The following is a 12,706-nucleotide window of genomic DNA, read 5'->3' on the forward strand; positions in this document are numbered from 1 at the left end:
AAAGTCGCCAGAACACACACAAAATAAGTCTAAATTACGATGGGACTATGACATAAATGGACACCCCCCTAAAAGCAAGCACTTTCAAAGCTGAGATTGTAACTGTGAGTGTCATTGATTTGGCTAAAATCTCTGCTCATAATGGGACTGGGAGAATTTGCTCATGCAATAGCTTGGCGAATCCATCTGAGCTAAGATTATTCCTCAGAATTGTGCTTTAAAAAAAAACACATTTTTTTTTTTTGCATAAGTATAGGCAAATTGATGAGACAGACTTTAATGCTGCCTATTGTGTAGTGAGTTTGGCCTTTTGGAAATGTGGATTATGTAAATACATATTTGTGATACCCACTGTGACAGTAATGGTCCCCCTTCAAAGCCACTACAGCCTATTGTATTAATACATACTAAGAAGCTCTTTCAGAGTTCTTAGAGCATCATGGAAATACATACAAGGACTTTACAAAAACAAACTTTCAATTATAGTCTCAATAGACTGTGGAGAATCTTTCCAAGCTCTTGCAGTGTGAAGAGGACTGATGTTTTTGCATACCAAATTCACTAAATGGACATTAATTTAACGTAAGGTTTTTCTTTACAAGTACATCTGATATCTTTAATACTGCAAGAGAAATATGCAGCAATCAATTTTTTTGGGGGGGGAGGAGAGGAGAAAGAAAATTTTGAAAATGTTCACAGCAGCTTCTTGTTTATACAAAAATATCAGTATGGTTCAAAAAGGTAATATAAACCAAAAATGGGGAAAACCTCAATAAAACAAACTAGTTATGCACAGATTAATATTGTTACTTTAATAATTTTAAACTTCAAAATAAGTTTCAACTTTCAAATTAAACTAGCACATCTCAACTCACACTACATTTTAATCACAATTTAAAATGCATCATCATCAAGTGCCTTGTGGTTAGAAGTGTTGAGATACTTAAATTGGCAGGGCCAACACATTCTTACTTTTATTATTTTACCTTCTAAAAGTTACTGTGAAATGAATTCACTTCTTTCTAAAAAGGCCCTTCAGTATTTTTATCCCGAACATCATTTTGGAATTTAGTAAGTAAAAATACAAAATGATAAATAAGCAAAAATTTCCATATTACACCATTGTTATTAACTATCTTTAAATTAGAAAGACAGTTTTCATCAGTAAAAATTCTTTTTCTTCATTGTAAGTAATATTTCCACTCTGAAAAATCATCTTTTTTGTTATTCTTGATATTATGCTATTCAGGGTATTTTTATGATCAAAATATGAACACAGATTAAGGAATGACTAAAAGAATATCCAACTTCACATAAAAAACATTAACTCTTTTTCTTGAACTGAACCAAAACCAAGGGATTTAGAATGAGAACATTACGACTGAGGGATTCTATACTGTGAGCCAATAACTTGAATGAACCTATGAGTGCTGGTGGGTAGTTATTATTTGCAGCTACTTTCTGTCGAGACCCATATGGAAAAACAAGGACTGGATAGCTGATTGCAATTTAAAGAACAGATTATCATAATAAACTACCTGTCCTTCCATATCTTCTCACTAATATCTCTTCCACCAAAAAGAAGGAAGATGGAAAGGATGTAAGAAAAAGTAGTTACAGAACTAATCTTGGAAGTTATCCCTTCTGCTCAAGACAATTTCTTCATTAGCAAAGAAACTTCAGACCTCGGCATTATTTTCTAAATTCCAAGGCACAGCAGAGGCGTGGCAGCAAAAGCCCCACAGACAAGTTCCTGATGTAGCATTTCTGCATATTAAACAGCAGCTTACAAATAGTCAATGAGTTCTCAGCTCCCACGGCTGATCAGCACAAAAAACTGAAAGGAAAGATTCAAGACTGGCAGTTGTCCTCACTGGGGACATTCAATGATGTATTTTCTGTCTATTCATTCACAGTATTGACATGAGCCATTAACATCTGCAGAACTTGTTTTAGCTGGCAAAAGTTGGGTATCTGGGAATTGATTTAAAAGGTCAACTTGTTTCCAAGATAGCTGAATTACATTTCTTTAAAATACATTTCCATGAAGTTCTAAAAGAAAAATACCTTAAAACGAGATTTCCCTAAGGTTTATAACCTGTTTCCTTTTTAGAGTGTAAAGAATTTGATAAGTATTAAAGTATTAAATCTCTCGTAATGAACTTTCAAATTCAAAGCCAAGTAAAATTGAAGACTAACTAGCTTTGAATCACATAACCTCTGGAGTATACAACAGGCTATTCAAATCTAGTTATCATTCATTTAGGTTAAAAAATATTTCACTTTCTCTCTATTAGCCTCCAAATTGGAGTCATTTAATTGTTTAATGTCAAATAATCTAGATTAATATAAAAGAACCAGCCTTGATTCTCAAGCTTATTTTGTGAAATTATATTTTTGTAAACTGATTTATTGTTGGCAATTATTACACTCCACCCATTTTTAACCCATGATCTCTACAAGGAGTTTAATAACAGAAATCCACTAGGAGATAATTGTTTAAAAGTTTGGGATAAGGGAAAGAGGGGAAAAAAAAGGAAAATAGGGAATCGAGTCAGTTTTAAAGCATTAAGTTATATATTAGTGTAATTCAGTTCAATCTCCTCCTCCTCCTCCTCTATGGCTTTGACCTCAGCCCACTGCCCATGAATAATAACTATCTAAGGTATATAAATATGTATGATGAAGTAACTAGGTGGGTTGTATGCTTGCTTGCATGATGCAATTAGAAACAAACCAAAATTTTCATAAAACACTGTGGCCTTTCCAATGCTCCTAAATGGCTTGATGTTATGAAAGCCCATCTCTTAATACCAAAATATTTACACAGCTATGAAACTTAAAATACTGTGATCTCAGAAGAATAAAAACGGTAAGTGACCTAGAAGACAATGGAAAGATGTAGTGCTATAAATATAACTTGCAGCAGGTTCCCAACAATGAACCATAAAGACTGCCACAGAAGTACTCATTAAGGCACTTATGACTAGCAAAGGAAGCAAAGTAGTTATACAGAGAATTAGGTACAGCGTATTAAAACAAGTCGGCATGTTTTATATATATATATATATATATATATATATATATATATATATATATATATATATATATATGTAGTTTGTTTTCTTGAAATGCTAAAAGAATTAGAGGATGAACGTTCTTTAGATTGTTAGGTGGACCTCTGAAGATGGTCCATGAATAAGAAACTTAATAATATGGGAAGACATGGAGGAGATTTTGGAAGAGGCAATAGATACTTAAATTGAAAGTAAAAATTAATTCAGGCTTTTGAAAAAAGATAATAAGCATCTGCTCTAAAGAAGGTCAAGGATATATTATATCTAAGTGGCTGAGGAATGCACTGGGTTCTAAACTTTGTGTAAATTTGACCCTTTTTTTAGTGAAAAAAAATTTTTTTTAATGTAAAATTATCATCTAGTGGAGGAATGATGAAATAATGTAATCCACCTCAACAATTAAAAAAAAAATCTAAATGTAGCGTTTATCAACAAACTACTTCAACAGTTGATTTACTGGTGTACTGTATGTACTATGAAGGCGTTGCAAGAAAGGTTAATTATGTTAATTTCCAAATATAGGTCAATACATCATAGGGAAGAACAGTGAATAAATTAGCTTATATATAAATTACCTTACCAGTTAATCATTTGGTTTATTTACTCCATATGTTTGCATTTACTGGCCATTAAATAAATGATAATTGTGTTTTTCAACCATGTCTGAGTTTCACTGGTTTTACATTTTACAGCAAGTTCACTTAACATTTTCATACAGATCACTTCTGATCAGGATATGGGATCTTAAGATAATTGTATCACAGACTTAAAATTGGAATGGGCTCTGGAAGTCTTCAATTCTAACATTTTTTTCTTTTTTAAGGAAGAAACTGAGGCAGGCAGAAGTTAGTTAGGTGGCTTGCTTAGGGTGTTTGCAGCAGGAGTTTAATCCAACTTTTCTTAACTTCAAATAGAGCACATTCTCCTTTGTCCCTGCTACCATAGCTTAAACCAATGCATTTTCCTAGCTTTCCTTGAAGTGGAAACAGTTGGATAATTCATGCACCTTTTCGTTGGTTATCTCTATAGGGACATTCACTGGCTTTGTATAAAGTCTCAAATTGTATTTTCATATTTTATTTCCTTTTTTCATCTTTCCCTCTAAAGTGTAGAAATATATATTTGCACAGGTCTTGGACCTAGAAGCATGAATGGCTCTAGGAAAGCTCTTAGGTGATTTATGAGGAGGTAAAAAAATCTGACTGAATATTATAGGAGTAGAAGATGGAAGATTTACCCAGAGCTATGGAGGGCATATGGTGGTGTCATACAGAGCTGGAGAGTGAGAAGGAAGTTATATAGTTACGTATTTTTGTTTGCATATCATGGATAAATATCTACATAGGACCATTATGTCCTCTACTGGTTAAAAAAATCCAATTTTCATTCTTAACAAAAGGAGATATGCATTTATATATTACCTATGTCTCAAACACTATGATAAATGCTTTTTATGAATAAGATCTCATTTTATCCTCACAAGAACCCTGAAGGATTTTTGCATTTGCTAGAGGCATGTTAGATTTCTAACAATTTAAACCATTTCTTTTTAAGGATAAAAAAAAAAATTTAAAGTTTATTTTTAATACAATTAAGATGGTCGTACATTTGGTTTTTATTTCTTTTCAAAATTTGGAAGTAGATTTTCCAATAAAAAGTTACAAGAATTAAGGATCATAAATTTAGAACTGAAAGTTACTTTTTTGAGATCATCTAGTCACTGGCTTCTTAAACTGTGGGTTTTAACACCAGATGGGATCTCAAAACTGAATGTGGGGGTTGTGAAATTATGATTTCTTCTCAGTAAATATTTGCTTTATATACCTACTTTATATGCCTATATACTCAGGGTAATGTAAAAACTTCTCAGGCAAAAACAGGTTGTGAGTGGGAAAAGTTTAAAAAGCTCTGATTCTAGTCATTTCCCTTCATTTTTATAGATTTCAGTGAAACTGGAACCTGATGAGATACAGTGACTTGCCTCATGTCACACAAAATTAGATTTCAGAGCTGGATTTTGAATATTCACCGGCTCCATTCCCACTGTGCCAGTCCACTTTCCAGACTTACCTCAATAATATAGAGCACTATATTCTTGTAGAAGCAGTAGAGGATGCATTTGGATACTCGGTTGTAGTTCCAGGCTCCATGAACCATCAGTAGGTTCTTCAGATATTTGAACTGAAACAACAATATAAATATTCTTAATCGGCCCCGGTCCTAGAAGTGAACATATTGAACAAGGGTCTCCCTTTGCTGCGATAGTATCTTACCTGTGCAATGGAGTAGTCAGAAGAATTAGCTGCTTGCAGCCCTTCGTTGCCACTTATCCCGACGCCGACATGTGCTGTCTGTATCATGCTAACATCATTTGCTCCATCACCAATTGCCAGTGTTATGACTTTCACTTGTTTTTTAACCATCTCCACAACTTCAGATTTTTGAAGAGGTGATACCCTTAAATTGAAAGTGAAAATTAACTGAGGCCTTTGAAAAAAGATAATAAGCACCTGCTCTAAACAAGGTCAAGGACAAATTATATCTAAGTGGCTGATGAATGCATTGGGCTCTAAACTTTTTATAAAATTGACTCTTTTTTAGTGAAAAAAATTTTTAAATGGAAAATTCAACGTTTTGAAACACATCCCCCTTTCATAAGTGAACTGTCACAGGGTAGATCCAAATTTAGAGCTTTGGTTCTTTGGGTGGCTAAGTTTCAAAGTCCTAAAAGAATTCTGCATGAACTTGTAGAAGAGGCAATAATGCTAAAGCTTCAATTTTGATATATAGAAATAATTTTCACTTCTAGACATGGTAGGTGGCTCCACTGAATCTGACAACAAAGGTTAGAATTGTAGAATCCTATTCAAATTTTACAAATTTTAATTATGGACACACATAAAATAAAATACTCTTGAATTTTATGATCTGGTCTAAGGAAATCTATAATATACAGAAAAGAACTTACTCTATATTTTGTTTAAGGTAAGGGAGCTTTTGGCTCTTTCACCTATTCTTAAATACAATGAAAAACTTGAAAAATTCCATGTAAATTAAAAAACCAGGAGCTACTCATTCGCATTATTTCCCAAAGCTTCTGGTGACAAATTTTGAAAAAAAAAATCAAAATCTTTGCTAGAAACTTATGTTGGAGGCAGAAGAATTAAATATTGTTATGAGACATCATTCTGTTTTAACTTTGGGCCTGATTTGAAATTAAATCATTCATCAAGTCTTATAAAATGTATTAAGGCTATTTCAGCATAGAAATAACACCCAAGACAATCATAAGAGGGTTCATAGGAAGTGCAGGAGCTTACTTAATTTTGAAATGACAAGCCCATTAGATATTAAGGGATTTCATGGAAAAGAAAAGGAGAGAAGAAATGACTAATAGACTCAGAAAAAAGTTAGATGGTGATCAAATGTTACACAACAGGTAACATACACAAAGTAGTATGAAAAACAAAAGTCAAAGAATTCAGGAGTTAACAGAACAATAACATTTTTTGAATAAAAAATACTTCTTTTATTACTTTTTATATTCGAAATGAATTCAGAAAAATGTAATTCAGCATCATATATAGACATAACTGAGAAAAGGAAACACCATTTTTTTTTTTTAACATTGTGAGTACAACAATTGGTCTTGAGTTTGTAACTAACTGTATTTGGTAGGCTGTTGATTTGTGGTTGTCTCAGGATATCTAGGAATGGAATTTATTTTATTTTATTTTAAAAATGCCAAGTTGCCAGCCATATTAAGTTGGACTGACGACTGGTACTAATTCCAAAATTTCCATAATTATGACAAAATGTTTGAAGTAATGCTTTTGTTTCCACCTTTAAATGGCACAACACTCAGAACGGTTTGGAAAATCTTAATATCTTATATAAAATTAGTGATGATGATGATGATGATTGTGGATTTTTTACTTTGCTCCTCATTCTTCAGTAACTTTTGTATTATGCAGACATTCATTCACTGTAGAGATGCTCAGATATGAAACTAATTTATCAAGCATTTTTAGCTGGTGTCAGATTAGCTGCACTCCAATATGTATTCTATTTTATTCTCACTTAATATTGAATATAGTTTAGGAGTACCATGAAACTTCAAGAAGATGGAGATGATATTTTATGTAAGCTTTTGCCTCACTACTATGTTGAACTAAGGTGTTGATAAAAAAATCCTGAGTGACTTCTGGATTACCATCACTATTTTGAATTTTAAAATCTGGTGTGTGTGTGAATGTGTGGTCCAAATATGACATAGACATGAAAAGAATAAGGGAATGAGTGAGATCGTGAGCATATATAATAGACTGATAAATTCTTTCACCCTATATTTTCCCCAACATATTTTTCATTCCTTTTACTTAATTTGCTTCATTTTGTAACATGACAACTGTAAATATGAAAATCCAGGGCATAAGGTCAAATACTCTGTAGGGACCAGATATCCTTGACTTTGAACCGGGAGGAGCCTGAATGACCTAATCCAACCATCTCACATATTCAGAAAGAAACAGAGAACTAGGGAGGAAAATGCAATGCCTAAGGCCCCCAGGGAAAGAGGTAGCAGAGCCAATTTGGAGAGCCAGGTTCTCTAACTGCACATCAAGTTATCACCAGCACATTGCAACACTTTGGCTGATGTCAAAGGTGACTCCAAAGAAGTGAGCTAAAAAGCAAAGACTGAATTATCATGGATCAGCATGAACATTTGAAATTCCCTATCAAATTTTCTTTCTACTTGAGTGTTAGAATATTTTCAAATTATAATATATGCCATCTTGCTGAAGAGCTAAAAAATTATGAAATTATTTCTATAACCTGAAAGACAACATTGAGGAAAATGTGATAAACTATACTAACAATTTTAAGAAATAGCCAACCCCATATGGGCTAATTTCTATCTTGTACTATAATGACTGGAAGAAAAGGAGAAGTTTATCATCCATTTACTGTGTTCCAGTTCCTGTGCTAAAATACTTTATAAAATCTCATTTGATCCTCACAACAACCCAATTATTATTGTTATTATATAGTTGAAGAAACTGAGGGAAATGGTTAAATGACTTGTCCAGGTCACATAGCTGATAAACATTGGAGACCAGAGTAGAAGAAGTTGGGTCTTGTGGACCCCAGACCCAATTCTCTCTCTCCAGTGATATAGTTTCCCCTTACAGGGGTCTTCAAACTACGACTCACGGGCCAGATGTGGCAGCTGAGGACGATTATCCCCCTCACCCAGGGCTATGAAGTTTCTTCATTTAAAGACCCACAAAACAAAGTTTTTGTTTTTACTATAGTCCGGCCCTCCAACAGTCTGAGGGACAGTGAACTGGCTCCCTATTTAAAAAGTTTGAGGACCCCTGCAGGAAGTAGTTACAAGACTACTAGGTCACCAGTATTTCTGGATATCAAGTTGGTCCTAGATTGGAGATCATCTATATTGGCCCAAGAAATCAGTTTCTAATCATACCAGAAGCGAACAGTCTTGGCAGACAATCCATGCTAACCCAACACAGAAAACTAACTTGTAAATATATATACAAACGGCCCCGTGACTGCCACTGGGTAGGGGACAGCAGGTATGAGTCTGGGGAAGGAACTAAGATGAGATGGCTTGTTTGGCATTCAAGTAACTAAAAAGCTCCCCAAATCTAGTTCTTTTTAAAGTATGAAAAACCTACAAAGTGACATATTTATTGAGAATAAACTTATATTTCATTTTTGTGAGAAATGGAAAGAACAAACAGCCTCAAAATATTTGCAATTTAGCTAAAACTAACAAAATAAGAGAGCAATTTGAACTTGGGGCTTCAGAGAAGGGCAGGCCAAGAAGTTTGGGTGGAAGACTAAATATTAAAAGGAAGTTTCAGGGAAGAGGTAAAACTTGTTTTATTATGTGCAAACTTAGAAGCAAGGTGATGAGTGATGCTGGCTGTATAGTAGCCACTACAGAGATCCACCAAAATATAACACAATTACAAAATAGAATGTGATAAAACCATAGAGAAGGTAAAAAGGGATATCAGGATTATGTAAAGAGATCACTTCTGGTGGGAGATATCAAGAAAGGTTTAAAAGAAAAGGCGGCCTTTGAGCTGAGTAGAATGGGACATATGTGATTTTTATTTAAAAAGAAAAACCTTACTTTCATTGATGGCTTTTATTTTTAAATCATATTCATTTTTGAATATTCTCCTCCTTCCTTTATTTAGTGAGCTTCTCTCGGAAATAAGGTTTAAAAAAAGGGGGAGGAAGTTTAGCAATATTCTACTTCCACAGGCCCCCACTCACTTTGGCTAAGAGGAAAGAGAGATACATTTTTTCAATTCTTTTCTAGACACTGAGCTTGGTCATTATAGTTGTACATGATTCAGTTTCATATTTGTGTTCTTTATAATTATATTGTACTTATGTATTTTTTCTAGCTCTGTTCCAGTATTCTGTATTATTCATGTTTCTCTTAATTCTTCATATTTCTTAGAGTATAATAATGTCCCATGATATCCATGAATTATAATTTCTTTGGTCATTCCCTAATTCATGAATTGCCTCTGGCTCACTCCAGTTCTTTGTCATCATAAAAGGGGCTGCTATGAATATCATGTTCTACATGATCTATTCCATATCCCTCACTCCCTTTTCTTCTGACTTCCCTGGAAGCATATGCCTTTATAGACCTCTGGGTTACAAGATTGTTTTAGCCTAAATCCAGTTATTTTGCAGAATTTCGGGGGTCTGAGTCACAGCTTTGCCAACAGTATTGTCTTCCTGCAGTGGAATGGGAGAGATTTGATATTCAAAAATAGAGAATTTACATTCTTGGTATAGGGGATGACAAAGATTAAAGGCATAAAATCAGGAAGGACTAAGACCAGTTTGGAGAATAACTAGTCCAGTTTAGCTGCAGCATGCGATGTCTAATGGTTCTTTAAAAGATGAGTTGTTAGATAACTAGAGGTAAAAGAATGAGATTGAGTAGACCGCTACTTATCACAGAACCAAAGTTCTGAAAATAAAGATTTAAATTCTCTGTTGAGAATTGGGCCAGTACTTGATCAGATTCTCACCCAGCTTGTTTGCAAGACATGTGTGCCGGAGAAGGGAAAGCAAAGTCTAAGTCAGAATACTTTTCTGTCACCAAAACTTTGGACGAGTGACAAACTGGTCAAGTCTTGGACTGCTCTTATATAAAATGATTATTGGTTTCCTTCCTACGATCTGGGCATTTTCTCTGACTGTCCCCCATTCTAGGACTACTCTCCCTCTCCCACTTTGAGTAGTGACTTCCCTGGCTTCCTTTAAATCTTAACTAAAATCCCATCATTTATTTACAGGAAGCTTTTCTCAACTCCTCTTTCCTTCTTTTAAATATTTCCCATTTAACTTCTATGTAGCTTGTTTGTAAATTGTCTCCTGCATCTGACTGTAAATCCCTTGAGGGCAGTGGTGGTTTTATTTCTATTATTTTTACCCCTTTTTGTATCCCCAGACTTAGCACAGTGCCTTGCACTTAAGAAATATTTACTGAAGTTTATTCTAATGATTGTCAAATCTCTTCATCATTTCTGTCATTCTGTCCTATTTCTTGCTTATTCATTTTTCTCCTTATCCTATACCTTGTTAAAGATTTCAGACTTTCACATCCATCTGCTCAGCTTTGTGTTTTATACTGATTATACACAGAAAGAAGGGCAGGTAGGTGGTATAGTGGAAGACTCATCTTCCCAAGTTCAAATCTGGCCTTGGACACTTACTAGCTATGTGATGCTGGGCAAGACATTTAATCCTTTTGACCTCAATCTCCATATCTAGAAAATGAACTGGAGAAGAAATGGTACCCAATGTAGTAATTCTGCTGAGAAAATCTCCAATAGGGTCATCATGAGTCAGACAAGACTGAAATGACTTCACAAAGTGAATAAGTAGGGTGTTTATACCCTTACAATTCAGACTTCCATGAATATTTTTCGTTCTTTTCTTTTTTTTCTCTTTGAGGTCTCATTCCCAACTTTTGTTGGGATCATCAATCTCTCTCTCTCCCCCTCTCTTCAAAATCTTTGTTTGCTCCTGGGACCTTGTCCTGGAGCAGGTTTATTACATTTTAAGTTACCTTTTCAAGCTCCTTCAGATTTTCACTTCCCAAACAAAATTCAATCAAAAGGAAGGAAACGGAAAACAAAACCCTTAAAATTTGATATTTTACCACATATTCATTCCTGACTAAATGTATACTTCCAAACCATCATAAAATCTGTGTATGTGTTTTCCAGGAAAGATCTATGTTCATGCTCTGAGTAAGAATGTAAATGATTCACAATTCTGAGCCGCCATCTCGGTTCTTTTTTTTCATTGGGAATACCATTAAGAGCCTCTGTAGGCATGACTTCCCATTCAGCTTGCACTTTTAAAGTCCATTTTCTTTCCCCATGGTTCCACAAACAGAGGGTGGTCTTTTGCAATACAACTTGAAAGTACAAAAAGGGCAATATGTTTTTCAGATATTATTTTGGCTGCAGTTCCTGCACATGTTATTCATTATTTTTCTTATTTTCTGTGCAGCAACTTCCACTGTTCTTCTAGTGCTATGCAGAAGCACCGGAAAATATCAGTTCACTGGTAGAAAAAAAAAAAAAGTTATACAGGGTGAACCACCTAATACAATTTTGTACAAAATAGCTTTGATGGGATCAGTTAAAATGAATCACCTTTACTGTATGGAATATTAAAAAAAAATACAATAAAGAGCATCAGGTAAATATAAAAAGAAAGCCCTTTTTGAAGAATAATTTAAAGGGTTTGTAAAAACCAAAATGGGTACAAGAAGAGAATTTTAAAAATTCTGTTTGGTAAGGAGTATCATAGGATTCTTAACATTTCAAAAACACTGGCTCAATAACATGATGCTCCCGGGGTAACTTTACAACGTGTGAGATGGATTATTTGGCACACTTCAAATGCTTTTACTGATGAAATGTGATCATTAAATGTACCGCAAGGTCTGCTTTTGAAGGATGAAGACCTTGAGATTTCCATAAGAAGACATCAAGGGGACCTGACTTTATTTCACTATCCTCAGGTATGAAAAATGTCTATGAGCTTACAGAGTGAGAACCACCCTGGTTGTTCTGAGATCAGCAGATCTAATGTAGGGCCATTATTTCCTTTTCTGATAAACTTCCTTAGATTTCCCCTTGTGACTATCAGAATATTCCTCAGTGAGTTCTATTTGGCTGACTACATGAGGAAATTCACAAAATGAGAGGAAGAGATTCTTAATGTAATAATGAATTTTAATCCAGGAGTTTTTTCAAATCTTCCTTGATTTTAATATAAAAGGGGGCAATTTTAATTGCTATCTGAATTTATGATGTAATCTAAAAACTCTTAAAAGACATTTCAATGTCTTTCTTAATGTGAGTTGCTCCAAGTGCCAGAGTTACATATTGGTGCAAGTCTCAATTATTGTAAATGGATTGTTAGAATAAAAAGGAAAGCTAGAATCTCCTACTTCTCAAAGGTTGTTCTACATAATCTATAGTAAGTAGAATTCACACAAATATTGACTAATAAGACTATAATTACATGGTTAGGGTAATAAATACCTTTTCTTC

At 34.1% G+C, this 12,706-nt stretch overlaps 1 protein-coding gene across 2 annotated transcripts in view; it reads right to left on the reverse strand.

The window, feature by feature from the left end:
* Nucleotides 1-12,706, reverse strand: part of ATP8A1 (ATPase phospholipid transporting 8A1) — a 252,765-nt gene that overhangs the window by 58,472 nt on the left and 181,587 nt on the right. For both annotated transcript variants that reach the window (XM_031943440.1, XM_031943439.1), the window contains exons 26-27: nucleotides 5,351-5,534; nucleotides 5,148-5,258 (exon numbers count right to left, since the gene is read on the reverse strand). In XM_031943440.1, the coding sequence (XP_031799300.1) occupies nucleotides 5,148-5,258; nucleotides 5,351-5,534 (295 nt within the window). The remainder of the gene's footprint in view (nucleotides 1-5,147; nucleotides 5,259-5,350; nucleotides 5,535-12,706) is intronic.

This window comes from Sarcophilus harrisii, chromosome 6 (genome assembly GCF_902635505.1).
Source record: "Sarcophilus harrisii chromosome 6, mSarHar1.11, whole genome shotgun sequence".
In the NCBI taxonomy this organism is placed as follows: domain Eukaryota; kingdom Metazoa; phylum Chordata; class Mammalia; order Dasyuromorphia; family Dasyuridae; genus Sarcophilus; species Sarcophilus harrisii.